Below are 21,066 nucleotides of genomic sequence, written 5' to 3'. Positions count from 1 at the left end.
AATTTCAAACCGCTGCTGTAAGTCCAAGTCCACACGTTTCTAATTAGTTTATTACCAAAGCACTAATTGCAGAGCCGTCGTTCAGGTCACATAATGTTATGATAAAAATACGATTATTGGGAAATATTAGTCCCAGCGAGAGTTGGCCGTTTGGTAATTCAACTGTCGCACGTCACAAGGTGGCTACGTGACAACAGGTGTCGTCCTGGGGTTGTTAAAGGGAGGGTGTTCTCCTAAAAAGTCACCCCAAAATATAACCCGTCCTGATTCGGTTAAAGGGAAAGTATACCTTTGGTTGTTTTTGAACCGTTTGATTGTTTTAATTTTGTGGCAATGTAGATGTATACAATAAAACTAACATGTCCAAATTCCATTTCAACGTCGCGTTTTTTTTAGAGTCGCAAAAAAATATGCAGCAGTTTAGGTGTCCAGACACGCAGAAATAATAATTCCCAATAGGAATACACAATCTGAGAAATTTGCAGTAACGCTTCTCAGGTTAAAACTTTGGGTCATACAAATTGATATCTTTTTACATAACCACTTTAACTTCGAAGATAAATGTTTCTCAAAATGCTGTATACAATCGAAAGCTGTTGTAGGCTTCTAAACAAAAAACTTGTATTGCCACTAGTTTAAGAATGATAACCAAACACATACCCCCGTCATCTTAATGATGTGACACTATGTTGTTCTCCATACCTCGAGTATACAAAGACAAAACGATCTCTCCCGCTAGTGCCCTAATATAGCAATTTAGTTCAAATCATAGGGCGGCCATCTTTTTTCTTCCACTATAAAACACAAGACTGGAGGCTCCTTTTGCATAGGTGAAATCAATTATTCAGTAATGCTATTATTACAAAAGGAGGGAAAGAGGAGATGACTGCAAGGTCTTTTAAAGACTTCTCGTATTAACCTCTATGATTACAGCTTATGGTCTAGAGGTTGGTTTTTAAATAAATATTAAATGAAGTCTGACAACTTGTGGCACACGTCTCTTGACTGTCCAATTTTTTTACACGGATTAAAAAGACCCGGCATGTTTTTTTTGCTTCAATTAATCAAAACCAATTTGACTACACCAAAGAGATTTACACAAGGTGCTACTGCAAACCCCACATTAGACTCCCACCATGCGAAGTTTCAAATTATAACATTACAAATCGGCCTTACTTGTTCGAAATATTTTGTTTCCCAAAAACCTGAATTCTGCGAAAGAATGACACAGCCCTCCCTGTAACCTTCAAGAAAAAAAGGAAAAAATATACAAGCTTTACTCAACCGCAAACCTCACCCATGTATACTCCCACCATAGCTTCAAATCATAACATTGAAATCAGCACTCGAATTGATTTGTTCCATCATTTGTTTACAAAAAAATAATTGTGCGAACGAATGACGCAGCCCTCCCTTTAACCTTCAAGAAATAAAAAGAACAAAAAACCTCATACGATTATGAGGTAACAAGTTAAACCCCGTAGGGCGGCAGTTCACGGCGAGTCAGCCTTCCAGTAATTCGACTTTAAGCGAAACCCAGCCGGCGGGCGCCCCGTGATTGGTCGCGCAAGCCCCCGGAAGGTCTCCCCCTCCGGTGCGCTCTGATTGATTCTCCATACTGGACATCCAAACCATTTTGGTGTTAATTCTTTCCTTGACGATTCACACCGCTGTACTTTATATAAAAAAAACAATACCCTTTGTTATAACCCACTCTTAAAAGATACAACCTTTTAGTCCGGCCTTATGGTTTGGAGTAAACGCAATTGATGAGTGAAGAACCGGAAAGAGTTGGTGGTGGAGTTTAGTTATATAAATATATATATATATATATTTTTTTCGTTGATGGATCGTAAAAAAAAGAGGGCAGCAACCTCGGTCATAACCACCCCGCAGACCATAAATCTCTCCCTGACAAAATAACAGCTTGCCAAGTTTGCCATAAGGTTCTTATGTACCCGATATAGGGGTGAACTGGGGTGTGTGTGTGTAGCTAAAGGTTGTCTGATTTCCTGTGGGTATTTATTGCTGACGCGCCACATCAGAGGGTTTTCGGGTACTGGGCTGTTTTTTGCAACAGAGCCTGCTCTCGTCTGTGCACGACGCGAGGAACCGCTTCGGTGTGTGTAAAGGGATCCATCCACCAAGCTTTGTGGATATTTTCCTCGTCTCAAATTCCACCCAAAGATGGGTCTCCAACTTTGGATATCGGTTCTGATCGTCTTCGTGGGGATTTCGTCCACCCTGGCCAAGCCTAGGACACTATTTGCAGAAGATGCAGAGGTAAGTTTAACAAAATAAAGTTTCTTTTTGTGAGTGTGTTTTGTCCGCGTTGATAACGTCAAGAGCAGAGTGGCACTGATTAACTATGCCGAGAGAATAGTCAAAAAGACGGCCTGGGTGACCTTGCTCTGCCCCTGGCTTGGCCTTGTTGAATCTTGAATCCACTTTAGGTAATCTTTCATTGGGAAATAGAGTCTTCAAAAAGACCATCAATATCTGTCAACAAGAATGAACTCTCGATGGACAACTCACTGACACAAAGACTAATAGCGTCCAAGGAACTATGTGGTTACACGAGTGAGGACTCGGTGCTGTGAATTTTTAGTCTACGTTAGCTAAAATAACAAACTTTACTCAAGTTGCCCAACATGTCTGATTTCTTAAAAAACTTGCTGTAAATCTTGCGTCGGTAGAAAGTTGAAGATTATTTGACCCGTAACGCCAGAGGCTTAAATGTAAACAGAGGAGTATTCAAAGAATATACTTATAATAACGAGATCAAGATTTATAACCAATTGGTTTTCCCAGTAGTTGTTTAAAGTTAGTTTTGGATATTGGTTATTAATTAAAAAATGGAATTCCTCGTGGTTTCAACAACCTGTGCGCATGTTTCTACGAAAATCAAATACGGCTTCCTCAATCTGAGTGGTAGGTGACTACTGTGGCCTTTTAAAACCAAAAGGGAACAATGTTCACATACATTATTTTTCATACAATTAATATGAAATCAATCAATAATGTGTTGATCATAAAAAGTAATAAATCGTGGCGGGTAGATTACCAAATAGATTACTTGAAGCTTGGTTCGTTCAGAGAGCTTTGGGGGCATTGTAGAGAAATGTAAACACCGATAATCAGTAAATAATGACCTTAATTTGAACTATAACATTCGACTTTTAGTAATGTGAGTTAGCCACTTTCGAAACTTGAAGGCAGTTATTTTGAGTAATGTGAATAAATCGATTATTTCATAACGCTGGTTAAATAATTCCATACTAAACCACACACTATGTTTGCGTGTCAATGTTTCACTGCTAGTTATTAATACACGACTACTTAAATCGGTAAGCATATTTCTTCTGCATACCAGCTAATAATAAACCTTGCCCGCGAGAAATGTTTCTAAAGAATTTTGTACACAGGACTTGGTTTTGTCTAATGCAGAGCAGGTTTATGTACGAATATTGCTGACTTCGCTTTAGCTATAAATTACATCAGCATCTTACCGAAGGTTACGTTTCTAGGGTCTTTGAGGACAAGAACACGTGTTCTTGAAGTTAAAGGGGCAGACTGGGTCTAAAAACAACTTTTAAGAAATATGTTTTAAAATGTATAATAATTAATACTTAATAATATTTAATACTATTGTATAGGCGCATCTTATAGGTTCCAGGCCTCAAAACTAATTTTGTGTCATAAAAACTGTCGGGTCTACTTTATTATTTTTGGTTATCTTATTTTTGTTTGTTTGTTTGTTTGTTTGTTTGTTTGTTTGTTTGTTTGTTTGTTTGTTTGTTTGTTTGTTTGTTTGTTTGTTTGTTTGTTTGTTTGTTTGTTTGTTTGTTTGTTTGTTTGTTTGTTTGTTTGTTTGTTTGTTTGTTTGTTTGTTTGTTTGTTTGTTTTTTGTGGTGTGGGGGTGTTTGTTTTCAAGTAGAAACATTATCAATGTCAAATATTTACGAGTGAAATACCAATGATTGATTTTGGTGAACGTTTGAATTTAACATCGAATGTAACGTCATAAATAAATAGGCAAATTCACTAAGTTGAGAAAACCCGTTTAACAACTCGGTTTTAGGAATTTTTTGTCCAATCCTCTAGTTTAAAAGAGCAAGACATCTTAGTCAAAAGTTCATTTCATTTGGTGATCCTTTTATAGGAGAAAGTAGTGCATGACGATTTGTGTTTAACGTCACTTTTAACAGACAGTGTGTTATAGGTCATTCTGTTTTGCATTTTGAGTTTGGAAGGTTAGAGAAAATTGTCTCCGGTTTGCTGATGCTCTATATCATGTATATGCGCAGAAAATAGTAACCTTCGAACACCGAGTCTGTTGTCTTATGTCCTGTATGTACCGACGGTTACAACACCTGCCCTCTGAGTACAAGAAACGGGGCCAGACTATAACCTCTCCTTCTGACCTCAGTTTGGCTACGCAGTGACGTCACGGGAAACAGGAGGTGATTACGCCACAAAGGTCGAACCAAACTTTATAAACAATTGCTGTTCTGAGAATGCAATTCTTAACACCAGCGGTTTAGAGGTTATGGATGATCACCACAAAATATTCTCTATTGAAGATGTTCTTCTAATTAAGGCCTACGCAACAGAGCTACATTCCTCTACTCTAAAAGAAAACAAAAACAAAAGCATTCAGTTTTAAGGCAGTTGACACTATTGGTTAACACTCAAAATAATTATTAGCAAAAAACCTTACTTGGTAACGAGTAATGGGGAGAGGTTGATTGTATAAAACATTGTGAGAAACGGCTCCCTCTGAAGTAACGTAGTTTTCGAGAAAGAAGTAATTTTCCATGAATTCGATTTCGAGGCCTCAGAGTTAGAATTTGAGGTCTCGAAATCAAGCATCTGAAAGCACACTTCGTGAGACAAGGGTGTTTCTTTTCTTTCCTAGTTAGCTCGCAACTCCGACGACCAAACGAGCTCAAATTTTCACAGGTTTGTTATTTTATTCATATATTGAGATACAATAAGTGAAAAGACTGGTCTTTGACAATTACCAGAGTCCAGTGTCTTTAAAAAGTTGATGCGTGCATGTTTTACTTAGTCGTGTCAAGTACCTTGACGATCCCCGTGGCGATTCTAACTCAGTTTGGACAAGTTTGTTTATTTTCCCAAAATGAATATGGGTGCTTTGAGAAATTTTATTTTATTTTAGACGATTTGTTTTGTGGGGGGCGATGTTTGTATTAACTTGTAATACAATACACCGAGCGAGCGAAACCGTTTATTATTTTTTAGGAAACATTCAACCAGAAAAAAAAATCATTGGAAACTTTGAATTTGATTTCCAGCGACAGATGCATGGAGTGTTTTTGTTTGTTTGTTTTGTCGTTTTTCCGTCCATGATGTGCTCAGTGGGGGGGGGGGGGGGTATCCATGTTTAAACGCATCGCGCACGAACATTTTTGACATTGGGACTGTGAGTAGGCCAGGCACATTGCAGGGCGTATCCATGGGCAGTGCGTTAAAGTAGTGCCACGCACGTAGAACGGTTCACCCAATAGCTATACAAGAAGTCAACATGCTTGTTTCAGATATATAACGTAATTTTGGTGGGATAAAGTGAGCCATATTGTACCCATAAATGCACCCAGTTGGGGGCTCATTGGCCACCAGTGGGAGTTGAGAAGGTCGACCACGGGTTTGCGAATGTCACATGTTACAGGGTGGGTATACATTTTTCACAAGGTCACCAGGTCAAGAGCGAGACTTTCCCAGCGGTTGGAGGAACTGCTCCACCACAATTTGACAATTGGTTTTCGGGTTTACTTCAGTGTACTTTCGGATTATATATAATATTTCTTCGGTTTATAGCCACCTAATTTAAGGCATTGAATTGTGAGGTATCAATATATATTTGATATGGAAAGGTTTGCGGTAACACCATGTAATGACTATCACTAAATGAGTTGGGGTGGTTCTGAAAAGAACCGTTGGTTTCAACTCGACGTTTCGATCAGTATGCTCTGATAGTCTTCTGGAGAAAGCATGGTGTTACCGCAAACCTTTCCATATCGTATTTCCACCATGCAAAATTTCAAACCCTAAATGTATAATATTTGGTTAGTGGTCACACCACTCTCTAAATGTAAAAGAGTAAAAAACACCACTCTTTACATTTCGAGCTGTCCCTCATATGGCTCTTCAAAAAGAGTGGTGGTTATTTCACTCTTTTAGAGGGGTTTCACTCCAGGACAGAGTTAAAAATCACTCAAAAAGATGCAAACTTCAATCTAAAAGAGTGGAAGACCACTCGAAAAAGAGTTGTCCTTCACATGGCTCTTCAAAGAGTGCTTTTTCACTCTTTTACATTAAGAGAGCATGCGTGTATCCTGCCAGTGGGTAGGTCATGTTCTTTTGAGAACTTGTTTTCTTCTACAGCCGGGTAGATTTTTGAAATTCGGGAGACTTCTAAGTTATCTACAACTGGTCACTTTTGAGTGTACCTTACCAGACAAAAATAACAAGGAATGATAGTGGTAACACTCGATAACATCACAAACTGCCTGAGCGTTTTCAGCAACAACAACTTCATCATATGCAACGAAGGGGGATAATCAAGTATATGCATCAAGAAAGTAACGAGTGAACGATAAACTATGAGTAATAATAACTAGACATACAACAACAATAATTAGAACAATAATTTATTGTTTTAATACTGAATTCATCATGATCTGAAGAATTCATGAACCATGAAAATTCAGGAAATAGCTGATCAGAATTTTAATTGGTTCGGAAATAAATTTCGGTAGTTTTGCTCGTCTGTTTCGCGTCGCTTGTCCAACCCAAACGCTACAATCGACAATTCTGTGGGTATAGTTTGTAAACAAGTTTTCTAGAACTCAAATTGTGGACCTCTTATGCGTTCCTTCTTTGCATTTCACCATTACCTACGAATGTTATCCATATGTCTCTTAATGCTTTAGAGTGAAAATTTCACTCTCTTGTCCGAGTGGTGTCACTTTCGCTCTTTTGAGAGTGAAAGTCAATCTTTGTCACTCTTTTTGAGTGAAATTTGTACGAATATCACTCTAAATCGAGTTGAAAGTACCCATCTTTCACCCTTAAAAGAGGTGTCTGTCATAATGGCTCTTTGCCATTGTGGTATGGCGGACAAAACGAGTGGTTTTGCAGTATTTTACATTAAGAGAGTATGAGAATGTATTTTTGTCTTCTTTTTAGTACAAATTCCCATGAGATTTTAATGTTAGCACAATTATTTTTAAAGCTTAGTCGTAGAAGGTACAAGTTGGAAACTTTCCAGCTTTGCGCAACAGGTGTCATGTTCTACGATTGCTCAATAAACTCAAAGTTCAGTCACCTCCCCAAAAAAGGAAAGTCTGAAATGGTAAATAAAATAATTTCATTTCGCAACCAGTAATATTGTGCCATGCCGTAAAGCGATTTGTCGATCCAAAAATAGATGAAAAGAGAGAGTCCTTTGTGGCGAAGCGATTTGAATCAAACTTAAAATGGCGTCTATCCAGTTCTGATGTTTATTGAAAAAACTTCATATCAATTACGAAACCTTTCTAGTATTTTAAGGGAAATTTTACGTTTGGTAATCACCTATACAACTAATAGCAATACAAATTTACTTGTTATAAGCCTACAGCAGCTTTCGATGGTATGAAGCATTTTAAGGATAATTTCTATTTGATTTAATGTTGTTGTGGAAAACATATGAGTTTTACCCCGAACATTTTTTATCCGAGAAGCGTAACTGACGGTAACGTCTCTCGTATATTTTTTGTATTTCAATTACGAATTCTTCTTCTTGTGTGGACGTCACCGCTCTGGATTTCTCAAAAACGCAACCACCCTTTGAAATGAATTTCCCACAGGTAGTTTTAAAGACCGTGGACACTATTGGTAATTGTCAAAGACCAGTCTTCTCACTTGGTGTATCTCATCATATGCATTAAATAACAAACCTGTGAACATTTTAAACTCAATCGGTCGTCGAAGTTGCGAGTTAATAATGAAAGAAAAAACACCCTTGTTCCACGAAGTTGTGTGCTTTCAGACGCTTGATTTCGAGACCTCAAATTCTAAATCCGAGGTCTCGAAATCAATTTGTGGAGAATTACTTCTTTCTTGAAAACTACGTTACTTCAGAGGGAGGCGTTTCTCACAATGTTTTATACTATCAACCTCTCCCCATTACTTGTAACCAAGTAAGTTGTTATGCTAATAATTATTTTGAGTAATCACCAATAGTGTCCACTGCCTTTAATGTAATTATTAATATTTGGCTAAAAACGGTTCTAAAAACAAACTCTGCCTTTAAAACAGACCTACAACATGGAGAACAAATTATGACGTCATTTTTATCCTTGAAGTTCACCGAAGACGTTTTCCAGCTGATGTTTTGACCGAGACAACATTTAAGAAGGTTGTTTAAAATCACTATGAACATCTACCAAATTAAATAGAAGATAATTAAGTTACAGACAGTCAAACATTCATGGCTCGTGTAAACACATAATCGAAAATTTGATAAAAGTAATGTTTCGAAAAGTAAAGGGGAAGATTTCAGATACAAATTTTTATCGAAGTGACGCTGATCTGCCAAAGGTATCAAAACCCTTTAATCACCAATAAAATACAGGCAAATTCTCAATGATAGATCGAATAATAACTACACATTTTCTGCCTTAGAGTTCAAGTTGTTCCCATCTGATGTTAGGATGAGGAGCATGTTTGTGGGTTCGACGGATCAAGGTGATACACCAACCTCACAAATTATGAGGGGAAGTCTTAAAGATTGGGAACGAGTTGTGTCGAGGTTGTCATTGTGCAATAACGAGGACTTCGTGCATGTCAATTTTTATAAATTTGCCGGCTGGAGTTTACGCATTCAACAGGTGTGTTGTTTAAGAGAGCAGTGACACAACATTTCCCTATGGTGATTGCTGGTGGTAAAAGAACTTATTGGGTGTTATTATAATTGGTTTATTAAAACACATTCAAACATCGCAGCTACAAGCCGAATTGAGTTTAAAGTACAGAGGTGGTAGTGGGTTGTTGAAAAAAAAACTGCAGGGTCAGAATCGACCCTGCTTCCGGGTCCATTTTTTTTTTTGGGGGGGGGGGGGGCTGATCCCTTTCTGGGTCAGTATGACCTAAAGTCTGCTGACACAAACTGACGCAGAATCTCGAGTCAAAAATCCCCATTTTAAATTATCTAAAATAACCTTGCTCAAGGGTAATACGCTTCACGATTTGAACTTGAACCCATGCTCTGCTGATCAGTACCACCAGAGATTTAGTCTGCTGATTAGAAACACCGTAGCTTGAGTCCGATGCTCTTAAAGACACTAGACACTATTGGTAATTGTCGAAGACCAGTTTTCACAGTTGGTGTATCTATGCATAAAATAACAATCCTGTGAAATTTTGAGCCCAATCGGTCGTCGAAGTTGCGAGATAATAATGAAAGAAAAAACACCCTTGTCACTCGAAGCTGCGTGCTTTCAGATGCTTGATTTCGAGACCTCAATTTCCAAATCTGAGGTCTCGAAATCAAATTCGTGTAAAATTACTTCTTTCTCGAAAACTACGTCACTTCAGAGGGAGCCATTTCTCAAAATGTTTTATACTATCAACCTCTCCCCATTACTCGTTACCAAGTAAGGTGTTACGCTAATAGTTATTTTGAATAATTACCAATAGTGTCCACTGCCTTTAAATTGACACGAGCCTCCTGTTTAGACGCTTGTAAAAAAAAAAAAACTAAAAAAAAAACGTGTTTGACCGTACAAAATGGCAGACCGTGTTAGTTCCCGAGGTCAAAGGAAAAAATAAACAAATTGTCGAGGGATATTTTTTGTGAATCATTATATTCCACTTCTTTTTTTTTTTTTTTTTACCCGTACACCGATGTGTGTTGGCACTGTGTACTGAGTACTTTCCCGAGTCCTGTCAAATGTTTTTCCAGGTGGGATTCCACATTATGGTGGAATTCCACATTATATTCCACATTTAAGACAGATTTCAAACCCTATCTCATTTCATAACATACAGCATATAGCCCAAAGCGCCCAATTAGAAGGCATTGTGCCTCTTAAACCGCCCAGCCATGTCAATGTCTTCTCAATGGGAGAGGCATCTTGTGAAATAATCTTAATATAAATGAGAATGTGTGTCATTATAACAAAACGAAGAATGGTATCTGAGGAAAAATTTAAATCAACAGTTTCCTTCACAAGTTCAAGGAACATTACAGAATTGATTTTTGCTAACAAAACAGTTGCTGGCAGTGTGAGCACTTTTTGTAATCCACCATAAACTGACAAACCTGTAGAAGTTTGAGATCGATCGGCCATCTGGCTCACGAAAGAATAGTGAAAAACCGATTACAAATTTTGCATTGCATCGATGCCAAAATAAAAAAGAATAAAACGCTCACTGAGCGATAAACTCCAAACGCGAAGTTAGATTATTTATTTCTCAACAATCATCATCATTAGACCGTGTAAGTTTTATGTAAATCTGTGATCTTCACGATTTTTGTTTCTTACCAATTCTGTAACGTAACGGATACAGCCATGTGTAAATCTCCTTTGTTGGAGCGTTAGCTCTGAAAATAGCCGGTGTGGTCTCGACCTGTCGAACAGTATACTCTGGTCGTCTTCATGAAAATGAGTGGGAATATAATCCTATATGTTTTTTTCTCCCCCATCAGGCGCGGCAGGACATCGGAGAAACTTTTTTGAAGAGGGAGCGTCGCCAGTCCGATGGATCGCTAACGACCCAGAGACAGGCCAAGTATTTGATCTCGATCCTGGAACAACTGATGGCTGATCTGAGCCTTAGCGGTAAGTAAAATCATTTATCTCAGGGTAATGTACGGAAGCTCAAAATGACCACCTGCGTTTCCATGTTTCTGAGCCAAAGTAGCATTAAGAAGAATTAGATCATCTTTTCCAGTTCTCACACTCACGCTGAAGTTCGTGTGAAAATACCGCAACAGTTTTGTGCTGTTTTGCAGCAGGTAGACACTGCATTCATCAGCTGAAACTTGCATATAATGCACCTTTATTGCATCTCTGTTTATGGAACGACTTATATCTTCAGATTTTCCAAGCTGACTCTCTTCAGATTTCCATGGGTCAGCCTTTCCATAGAGTCAAAAACTTGACTCCACAAAATGGCGTGCCGTGTAAGTTCACGACGTAAAGGAAAGCTATGCATATTTGTGTGGATCGTTATACATGTATTCTACTTTTAAAACATCTTTCTAACCATATGCATCTTATATAACAAAACGGTTTCAAACGCTTTCCATGCAGGCTCATGCAGTATGCAATTTATAAATGTATTCTGTTATTATTATTTGACTAGTATTGTATGTGTCCGTATAATTTTAATTTTGCCATAAATAATTACATTGTTTGACAAGAACCAATCTATGACCCTTGAATTCCACAGCATGTGAGGGCGACATCAACAAGGGAATCCAATGCGAGGAAGAAGCTCACTGCGTACCCTGGGCTGGTATCTGCGACGGGGAGCAGGTATGCGGCATGGAGACTAAGGCTGGTTGCCTCAACCAATCCTTGAACACCTACGGAGTGCCACAGGAGAGGCTGTGCAACGGAGACGAGAACAAAGACTGGTGCATACTGCCTGACTACGTACCGCAGAGTAAGTACCGATAGAAGTCTAGTTACTCAATTTCACGAAGCCTGTAAGCATAGACAACTTGCTAAGCACAGACAAATCTTTATGAGCAGAAATTTGTTACCACTCAAATGTTTACACTGTTGCAACTAGTGTCCCACTTAAAATAAAGGTCCATGTGAGTTGTATTGTCATTTAGCCTGTGAGGCCTGCTAGAAGGGTAGAAACGTCAGGCCATGAAATGTTATTGCATTTATATCGCAGGTCCATTTGGTTGTTGGTTTTAGCAGTTTGCAACAGCTAATTATATTTTCTCGCTTAATCTTTTGCTTAATATTTCACCATACATTGTCAGCCCCAATTTAAAAATGATTTGGGCCCCAATTCATTCCCTCAGTGTGTGGTTCGACCCTTGAGGTGCCGAAGGGTGGCAAGACCACCGCCTACTCCCCTTACTACCCCACCTCCTACCCCAGCGACATCTCCTGTCAGTGGGCAGTCAAAGCCCCGGAGGGAACCCGACTCAGCGTCAACGTCAAGTTCTTCAATACGGAGGAGAACTACGATTTCATCAACCTCGGTCCCGGACTGAAAGAGCAGGATGAAGGTGGTTCTTATTACATATTCAAGCACAGTGGAATGAAGTTGCCCCCTGTGCCTGCCTTCAGGACCCCTGACAATGAGTTGTTCCTGACGTTCCAGACCGACATGTGGGTGACACACAAGGGGTTCGAGATTGAGTTCGCCGATGTCGACGCCTACGGTAAGTTGTCTGTCAGGGTGTTTTCCCTTCATAAACCATCATATTGTCTTCCTTTCCTATATAAGTTACGCAATCACTGTATCTCGCAAGTCTGTGGAAACCAATATAAGAAGGGTGCTCGCTGTGTGAATCAGAAACTCCGGGGTAGCCCCCACTCTTTCATTGTACTTTGCAAACCCGGGGAGACCTGTAAACAATTAAGGGTGCTTGCTATGTGGACCATAACGCCGGGGTTATCCTCTTTTGATACTCTTCTACGATAATGTGTTCTACGTTCTTTTACGTGCACTCTCAAATCCTAGAACACGGAACCCAAAGCTTATTGTCCAATCCGAAGGACACAGCAACAATGGTTAAGTATATTACACAAGAACACAAGTGTAACGACCGACCGGGACTTGAAACCATCACTCTGCTGATCAGAAACACCAGTGCCTGCGTCCGGTAATCTTAACTGTTTGATATAGAAACCAAATCGGTAAAATATCATAATATCCTCTAAATTTAATGAGAACCAAATTATTTTTCCCTGACAGATCCTGGTGTAGATATCGACAACGTGTTGGAAGACAACGTGTTCAACACAAGTAAGTTTATATTCAATAGACCTATCACCATCATTACGTCACACTACTGAAACAGCGCCCTCTCTAAAAATGATGGCCAATGTCTTTACCACTATTAGACCCCAGGTTCATGCTATCCTATTTCAGCAGTTTCAGCATTGGATGTCAACAATATTCCAACATCATTTTCATTCCGAGACCTTTGGGAGTTTTTAATGTATTGTATTGTTTCCCTTTTTAATGATAACCGTAGTTTGTTTGATGATCCGGGACCAATACTTACCGTGATTACTTTCATTCATTGTCTAATAAACCATTCTTCTTCTTATTTCAATTATATTTCCATTCCTCAAAAAGCCTGTGGAGAATCGATCAAAATCAAGAGTGACGACGAAGCAACGATAACCTCTCCAGCTTACCCCCTTAACTACCCCAACAAGGTCCAGTGTGACTGGACCTTCTCCATCGATGCAGGGGAGAGAATCGGAATCTCCTTCGAGACGCTGGACCTCGAGCCCGTGGCGGACGTCCTCCAGATCGGCAAGGGGGGTAACCCTGGGACAGGTATGGTCGCGGAGCTCTCGGGAAACAAGAGACCGACGGAGTCTATGCTGGTGGAGTCCGGTAAAATGTGGATGAGACTAAAGACTGATGCTAGCATCACGAGACTCGGGTTCAAGGCTACGGTTAGAGAACAACCCTATAACGGTGAGTCTAAATGTCATGATGAGGCAGTTTACCGGCAACCGATTCCGGGCAATCTCCCTGAAGTTGAAGGAAAGCCGTTCGCATTTCAGTTACAGATAGAAGAATATATCCGGTGCTCCTGAAGTGTTCCTTGTGAGTGCAGTGCAGTTGGTTGCCTCCAAGTTACATGGCGAAATGCCCGGTGTGACGATTGAAACCTCCTTTAGTTTTCAAATTGTCTTGAAAGAAGTGAAGCACTCGGCAAAGGGAGAAAGATTGTATCCAAACATGACTTGTAACACCTGAAAGTCTGGTGCTCATTATCTAAAGCACACATTGCAATGGCAAACTTTAGGATGGCTCAGACCTACCACGTTCCCTGTTTTTTTATTTATTATGCAGAACATTGAGTTTACTTTGTAAGTCTGCTGCCACCTAGCGTTCCATAAAATCCCTTATTAATGTCGTCTGCTACCACCTTACGTTCCAAAGAAATCCCCCATTGTTGTCAGTAAATGTCAATCATTAATACCAACAATGAAATATCTAAATATAAGTATACAGCACTATATACTCTCGAGTATACTCTCGAGTTTCCCGAGTTCTGAGGAAAAAAAAATCCATAGGCAAATCATTCGGGTGGGATTTGAACCCACGACCTTTGCCTTTCGTTTATTGCAACTCATTTGAAACACTTTGAATTCATAGAAATGTCTTTGTATGTGAACTTTCGGATTCTCCACTTAATTTTCGTGAACAGACTGCGGTGGTAACGTTCAGATCAGCCGCGACGGCTCAGCCGTCGTAGCCTCGCCGCAGTTCCCAGACGTCGGCTACCATCTCAACCACAACTGCCTGTGGAAGATCACCGGTGACACGGAGCGGGGCCTGACTGCCATCTTCAAGGACTTCAGCACCGAGAAGCAATGGGACACGGTCTCGATGGGATTCGGACCCGAGCCCGCTCGAGATGGTTCCAACTATGTGATCGAGAACTGGAGCGGGAATAAGCTCCCTACCCCGGATGAGTTCACGACCGATGAGAATGAGATGTGGATTCATTTCAAGACTGACGGTACCGTCATCGACCGGGGATGGAAGGTACAGATCTTCGACAGCAACATCCAGTGTGAGTATAAAAAAAAAGTTTTTTGTTTTTTGGGGTTTTTTTACACTTCCTTTCATATTTTGAAGGCAGGTATACTTTTCATATTGTTGGGTATCTTTTTGTATGAAACAGAACACAAATGTCTACAGATTTACATTAAACTTACACTGATCAAATATAATGATGGTAGATCAAAGCTTCCCTCAAAATTACTTGGGGATGTGCTGTGATTTTCGACAAACGAGTAAAACTATTTCACGAAAATAATTTTAGCGCGTATAATGGATTTACGCGACTCTCCTGAAAACATTGCTTTGTGACTTTCACTTATTTTCTGACGACTAATAAAGCGAAAGACTTCTACAGGTAAATTATATATGGTGGCCCTGAAGGGACATCGCACATCGCAAATATCTTTGCAAATATTTGCGATGTCGCAATACACACATCTTCATGAACAGTGAGTATGGATTCATAACATGGCCCAAAAAACTTGATCAACAAAAATATCAAGAGCCAACTTAACCATTTTACTAGCCCAAAAACCAATAAAGAGAAAACGACAAGGAAGTTTCAGTTTTAGTTTACTTTTGGCAATAAATAAACTACGGGCTACCAGCCAAACTGTAATGTAGTAATACAAAATCGATTGGTTTCCATTTGAAAAACAAATGATGTTCCTGATCCGACTGTGGCTACGGCTTCGGCTGTGCTACAAACAGCCACAGCCAACAGCCGTAGCATTCGCCATTGAATTAATAGGATGTGGCCTGAATTTCGTAGACACCCGCTCGGAACATGAATAAGCCTAGGGTTGTGCGTTATTAATCTGTTTTTTATTTTTATTTCTTCTAATAGCTTCTAATACAACCGTAAAGAAGAAGGACATCATTAAACCAGATAGAGGTAAGGATTGTTCATCCTTTTGTAAACCCAACCTCCATCCCAGTGGTGATCGATCTCCTCATCCGCGCCATATTTCCCCAGCATGCCTTGCTCTCTCGTATTGATACCATGGTAGAGATGTTGAATGCAAACTATGGGCCTTTTCGAAACCACGGCTTCGGCTTTTGATTCGGCTTCAGGCTCCGTCTTTTCGTCTGAAGCCCTGGGCGCGTACGCAAAGCAGGTCAAACCTGACACTCGGGAGTCGGACCATATGTGCTCCTTACAATTGCCGTTGTTACACATCAAACGCCTTTTTACATTTCACGAATTTGTCCCCAATGTGTACATTATGCCTCGGATCCTTTGACATAACAGCACTGATGCAATGGAGTCAGTGATGTTAAGTATACTTATATTGTTCAGAACCAATTATTTGTCCGATGTTTTGTTTCAAACAATAGTACATTTTTTTTTTTTTTTTTTTTTTTTTTTTATATCCAACGGCGGATAGCCGCCACTTTAATATAGGAATCATTTAAAACTATGTATAAATATAAATATAAATACAAATATAAAAATAACAGTATATAAACAATTAACTAAACAATTTTTTATATTTTTTATATCTAGGATTGGAACGCAAACCACATGATGTAATATTATCATCATTAGCATAATCAATGGGGCTTTGCAGACCAACGACGGCCACACTTGGAAGTAAAGTAGCAGAAAACATTATGGGTGGAAAAGGCAATCACATACCACATTCCAGGGCAATTAGACAACAGACAAGATCTCTATAAAACCAATTCAAAATTTATTTGAAAGGGAGAAAAATCAAGATGGCGGCACTATCACAAATATCTTTTGGGTACAGGGGAATACGTAAATAACACAGGTGTGATAATATAAAATGTGTACCTCACCCCCATTTGTTGCAGACTGTGGTGGCACTTTTCGCTTCGACCCCAGCATGGGTAAAGCAGTCCTCACCTCGCCAGATTTCCCTTACAAATATCGCCCGATCCTCGACTGTTTGTGGTTCGTCGACATCCCTTACAACGGCGACGTGACCATCCGATTCGACCAGTTCAACACCGAGAAGCACCGGGACATCTTGACCGTCGGCACGGGCACCAACCCCGACGACGAGTCGTCCGTCCTGCTGGACTCGTTCAGCGGTACCAAGAGACCCGAAGAGATCAACACAGACAATAAGAAGTTGTGGGTCAAGTTCTTGACCGATTTCCAGACGGAGTACAACGGCTGGAAGATGGAGATCGTCGCCGTCCCAACTCAAGGTGAATATACGTTTAAGATATTGGCATTCGTGAACTTTGACCTCGTCTGGTAGGGGGGGGGGGAGTTCGCATGGATTTCAAAATGTTGGAGAAGCCAACTCCGGCAGCCTGTCTTTGTACTGAGCATAAAATAAAAACCTTGTGTTTATATTCGCTACCTTATCGAGACAGAGGGAAAATACAAAGAAGGGAAAATAAAAGGTTGCCACATGGGAATCCTAAGCCTTTGGGTGCTCCACATTGGAATGTTGTACACAATGTCCATTGGAAAAATAATGTTCACACAAAGGTAAGAACAAAATGGTGCACATTTGAAGAATGTGAAATGGTATGCGGACTTAACGTATTTACAGTGTTGAAGAATGTAAACTTTAGTGCGCTTGAAGAAAGGAATTTCCACATCATGTGCAACATAAACAAAGAGCTGGGCCCAATTTCATGGCGCTGCTTACCGCCGAATTCTGCGTTTACGAACACGATTCCCCGCTTACGTGCAAGCGCCGAATTTCTGCGCTAGCCTTGTAAGCGTAGAATGCCTAGTAACGTGGAGTACGCACGCACAGAAGCCAAAGTTCGCCGCTTACCCGTGAAATACGCTTGCCGTAAGCACAGCTTCCATTCCCTGGTTCCATAAGCGCCGATTATGTGCTTGCTGTAAGCAGAGCCATGAAATTGGGCCCTGTATGTGTAATCTCCAAATGGACTTTCGGATAGCAAATAACTAAATCCAAAGAGTTTGAAGAGGAAATTCTTACCTTTTGTTGCGACTATTTTTCTTCTTTCTTCCTCAGAATGTGGTGGTTATATCGAGGTACCCAGCAACGCATCTATATCTATAGCTTCACCAGGCTACCCCGATAGATACCTGGGCAATCAGAACTGTATCTTCACCTTGACTGGGCCCAACAACCGCCGTCTGCGAATCAGCGTGGCTGACTTTGAGTCCGAAAACTGGGGTGGAGTTCTCAGCATTGGGGAGGGGTGGGTATTTTAAGTTTTTTTTTTTTTTTTTTTTTTTTTTTTTTTCACACGACAGCAATTAAAAGCAGGAGTGCCTAGCTTAATTTGAGCATGGTCGTGACATTTTACAAATTGCAATTTTTGTGAAAGGACAACAATGTTTGGATTGTCTCAAAGGTCCCTTGTGAAACGTAAATTTTGCCGTCATTTATTGACAGTATTTTCCTTTCAAACGAGGTGTGATTTTGCAACCATGCTAAATTTAAGCAAAGGACCCTTGCTAAAGCGCTGGAGTGTAAAAGGGCTATATCCTGTGTGGTGACCGTCTGTTAATAAGGAGCTCTGGATGTGCCGTCTTACTTTCGTCAAAATTTTCTCTAGAACTCGCCTGGCACATCAAGAACTCCGTACATGAAATTTATTTCTTTTTATACATAATCTCAAAACAGATGCAGAAAGAAAGACCACGGTAGCGTGGTGATTGTGGACCGCCACAGCGGATTCGGACCACCCCTCCACGCCGCTTTCATCCCCAGGACCAATGTGGCTTGGGTTAAGTGGAACACTGACTACGAAAGGCCGTACAAGGGATGGAAGATGATCATCAGTGACACAGGCTTAGTGGGAGGTAAGAAAGAGCTTCTCATTTAGCATACTCACGGTCATAATGGCGAATCAAAGATTGCCATCGATGTGGTTGTATCAAAATCAGTTTTGATGAGTGAAGAAAAGTTCGATAACTTGTGTGTCCTTTCTTTGCAATAACCTCCCATGTGTTGTTTGAGGTAGGTACAACCCCTTAATAAGCACGTCCCATGCAATATATGCTAATCACTTTTTGGCAAACGCCAAAGAGATGTGCACAAGGCAGATCCACCACGCCACCATCAACCCCATACACAAAGACACGGTGTTCCCTTATTTTTGCCAGTCAGAAGTGTCAGTGCAACGTACATCCCAAGTTTATGTCAACTGAATTAGTTGGAAATAAAATTTTAAGAGGTATTTCAGCTCATGAATCTTTACAGAAACCGTTGAATTTGTTCACAATGTTTTGAACACGAAAGGTATATAATAAGCTTTTTTTTTGTTCACATCGTTCCAGACCAACCAACAGACGAGGCTGGAGAGCCCATCCCCTGCAACCCACCAGGCCCGACCACCCAGGCCACCACTCCGCAACAACCCACGCAAGGCCCGACCGAGGCCAGCGGTAGCGGCTACCCGGACTGGTACGACGAGTATCATGGTGGCCCGGGGGAAGAGCCCAACCTAACGGAGGTTGAAGGTCATACGCCTATGAAAGATGAATACTCCATTTAAGATGGTGTATGTGCCAAGGTGAGAGCTCAAGCAAACTGAGTTTGTACGATCTAAGGTTCTAGAGAATTCGAAAGAAGAAAACAAAACTGATTTGGCTCCAAACTGCTCAGAGTGCCACTTTCAACTGAAGAGGGTTGTCTGTCGGTTTCCCTATGTCAATAACGAATATAATACGATAAACCAAGATATTAGAGGGGCCAGACTACTAGACTTCTATAGTCGGCACCAGTGTTGACTACCTATGTAACTGCTTATGTTACAATATACACGTTCGTTGGTGTTGTGTTGTTTTAACAACACAACACCAATGAACGTGTATATTCTAATTAAAATTAGATTTCGATAAAAGATCCTGCTAGGGTCGAAACACCAATTACTTTGTAAAGCGGTCATATCCATCACCCAGTGAGGCTCATGGCGCTTCAACATTTTAGTTTTTTGCATGCAATTTATTTAAGAGCTACATTATTTGTGAATGGTATCCTGTTACTGTTTTGTTGAGCATGAATAAGCAGATTCATGAAATCGCGCTGTGACACGTCAAAAGAATTCTTCAGATACCCTGACAACTTGTTAAACGATTTCGATTTTTTTGTTTTTTTCAGATCGAGAGAGCTGTTTGCCAGGATACAACATACGACCACCGTTGGGGACGAGGTTGAGCGACCAAACACTCCTTCTCGGCATGTAGCAAACATCTTTGTTTTTCAGAGCAACAAGCATTACATTCATTTCGTTTTTTCCAGACGATTTTTTTTCTCAAGCCAGCATCATGTCTGTGACAAGTAAACACAAGGTTAAAAGAGGGTGTTTTTTTTTGCATTTGTGAAATTGGGGGGTTGATACGAAATTTTGCCTACTCCCAATATTATCAACTCATAAAGTCAGTGCATTCAACTTATGAGTAATGGACAGTCTAAACGTATACGTCAATGTTGTGTCAGAACATGTATACATTACATGCTGTTTTCGAAAATTCTGGACATTCACTTTGATGATAAACATCTCACATTATTTGATGTCCCTAATAAAATTTGTAAAAGTTATACAGCTTAAAACAACTCGAAGAGAATATCGAACAAACAATATTAGCTGCGATTGTTTGAGAAACAAAGATAAAAATCTGAGGTAAATGTTAAGTCTGTTTACTTCAATTAATGTACTTAGCAATTCTTGCCATTAAATGTATTCTTTTTAAGTGCCTTTTTTAAAAGTTCTCTTTTCTAAAAAAAAATCTTGAAGTTGCCTGTTCTCCTTTAAGAATAATTATTTTGGCTGCGGTTTTGTTTTTTATCATTCTTGTTATTATTTGTATTTCAAATTATGTTTACCTACCAATTTCGTCCCCCATGAGCCTAGATTTAGTTACTTTCGTAGACGCTAGTGTGTCCCCTTTTTGAAATTTCAGTTTTTAGCCAACGACAATAATTACAACTTTAAGCTAGTTTTAGTATTGTTTCATTGTACCTTTATTCCAAAGCACGTCCTTTTACGTGTAATGTTCGTCTTAAAGCATCTATGCATGAAACTTTCTATGAATATGCTTTTTATTTTTTAATTGAACTGCCTTAAAATAACAGTACTTTGTACAACTATTACAAAAGTTAAGCCTCCCGTTTCTAAACACATGTTATACCTTTGAAAAAGCTCCTTTACTGTAAACAATAACAACAGATTAAATTCTAGAGAAAATGTATTAAGCTTTGAGTCAGTTATTAAATAAAATAAAGTATTTACAACAACAAAAAACTGGCGTTAACTTGGTTCATTTGTATCTACACAACATAAGCTTTTTTATGCTTGAAGGGTTTTTGG

At 39.8% G+C, this 21,066-nt stretch overlaps 1 protein-coding gene across 1 annotated transcript; it reads left to right on the top strand.

The window, feature by feature from the left end:
- Window positions 1-1,797: 1,797 nt before the first annotated feature.
- Window positions 1,798-20,974, top strand: LOC139948943 (tolloid-like protein 1). The gene is made up of 13 exons (XM_071947316.1): window positions 1,798-2,283; window positions 10,718-10,850; window positions 11,464-11,679; window positions 12,053-12,418; window positions 12,955-13,005; window positions 13,342-13,692; window positions 14,432-14,800; window positions 15,638-15,685; window positions 16,609-16,968; window positions 17,760-17,949; window positions 18,378-18,556; window positions 19,034-19,269; window positions 19,857-20,974. The coding sequence occupies exons 1-12, from the start codon at window positions 2,188-2,190 to the stop codon at window positions 19,249-19,251; spliced, it is 2,577 nt and encodes an 858-aa protein (XP_071803417.1). The 5' UTR covers window positions 1,798-2,187; the 3' UTR covers window positions 19,252-19,269; window positions 19,857-20,974.
- Window positions 20,975-21,066: the final 92 nt, after the last annotated feature.

The sequence above is a fragment of the Asterias amurensis genome, chromosome 16 (assembly GCF_032118995.1).
Source record: "Asterias amurensis chromosome 16, ASM3211899v1".
Lineage (NCBI taxonomy): Eukaryota > Metazoa > Echinodermata > Asteroidea > Forcipulatida > Asteriidae > Asterias > Asterias amurensis.
Note: the sequence above shows the minus strand (reverse complement) of the source record. Positions and strands in the feature narration are given on the sequence as shown.

Excerpts from the sequence above, each read along its gene's own strand:
- LOC139948943 (XM_071947316.1), top strand. The coding sequence starts at position 2,188 with ATGGGTCTCCAACTTTGGATATCGGTTCTGATCGTCTTCGTGGGGATT. Across the intron at positions 17,950-18,377 it reads GTTCTCAGCATTGGGGAGGG|ATGCAGAAAGAAAGACCACG; the intron begins GTGGGTATTTTA and ends ATCTCAAAACAG. Across the intron at positions 18,557-19,033 it reads TGACACAGGCTTAGTGGGAG|ACCAACCAACAGACGAGGCT; the intron begins GTAAGAAAGAGC and ends ACATCGTTCCAG.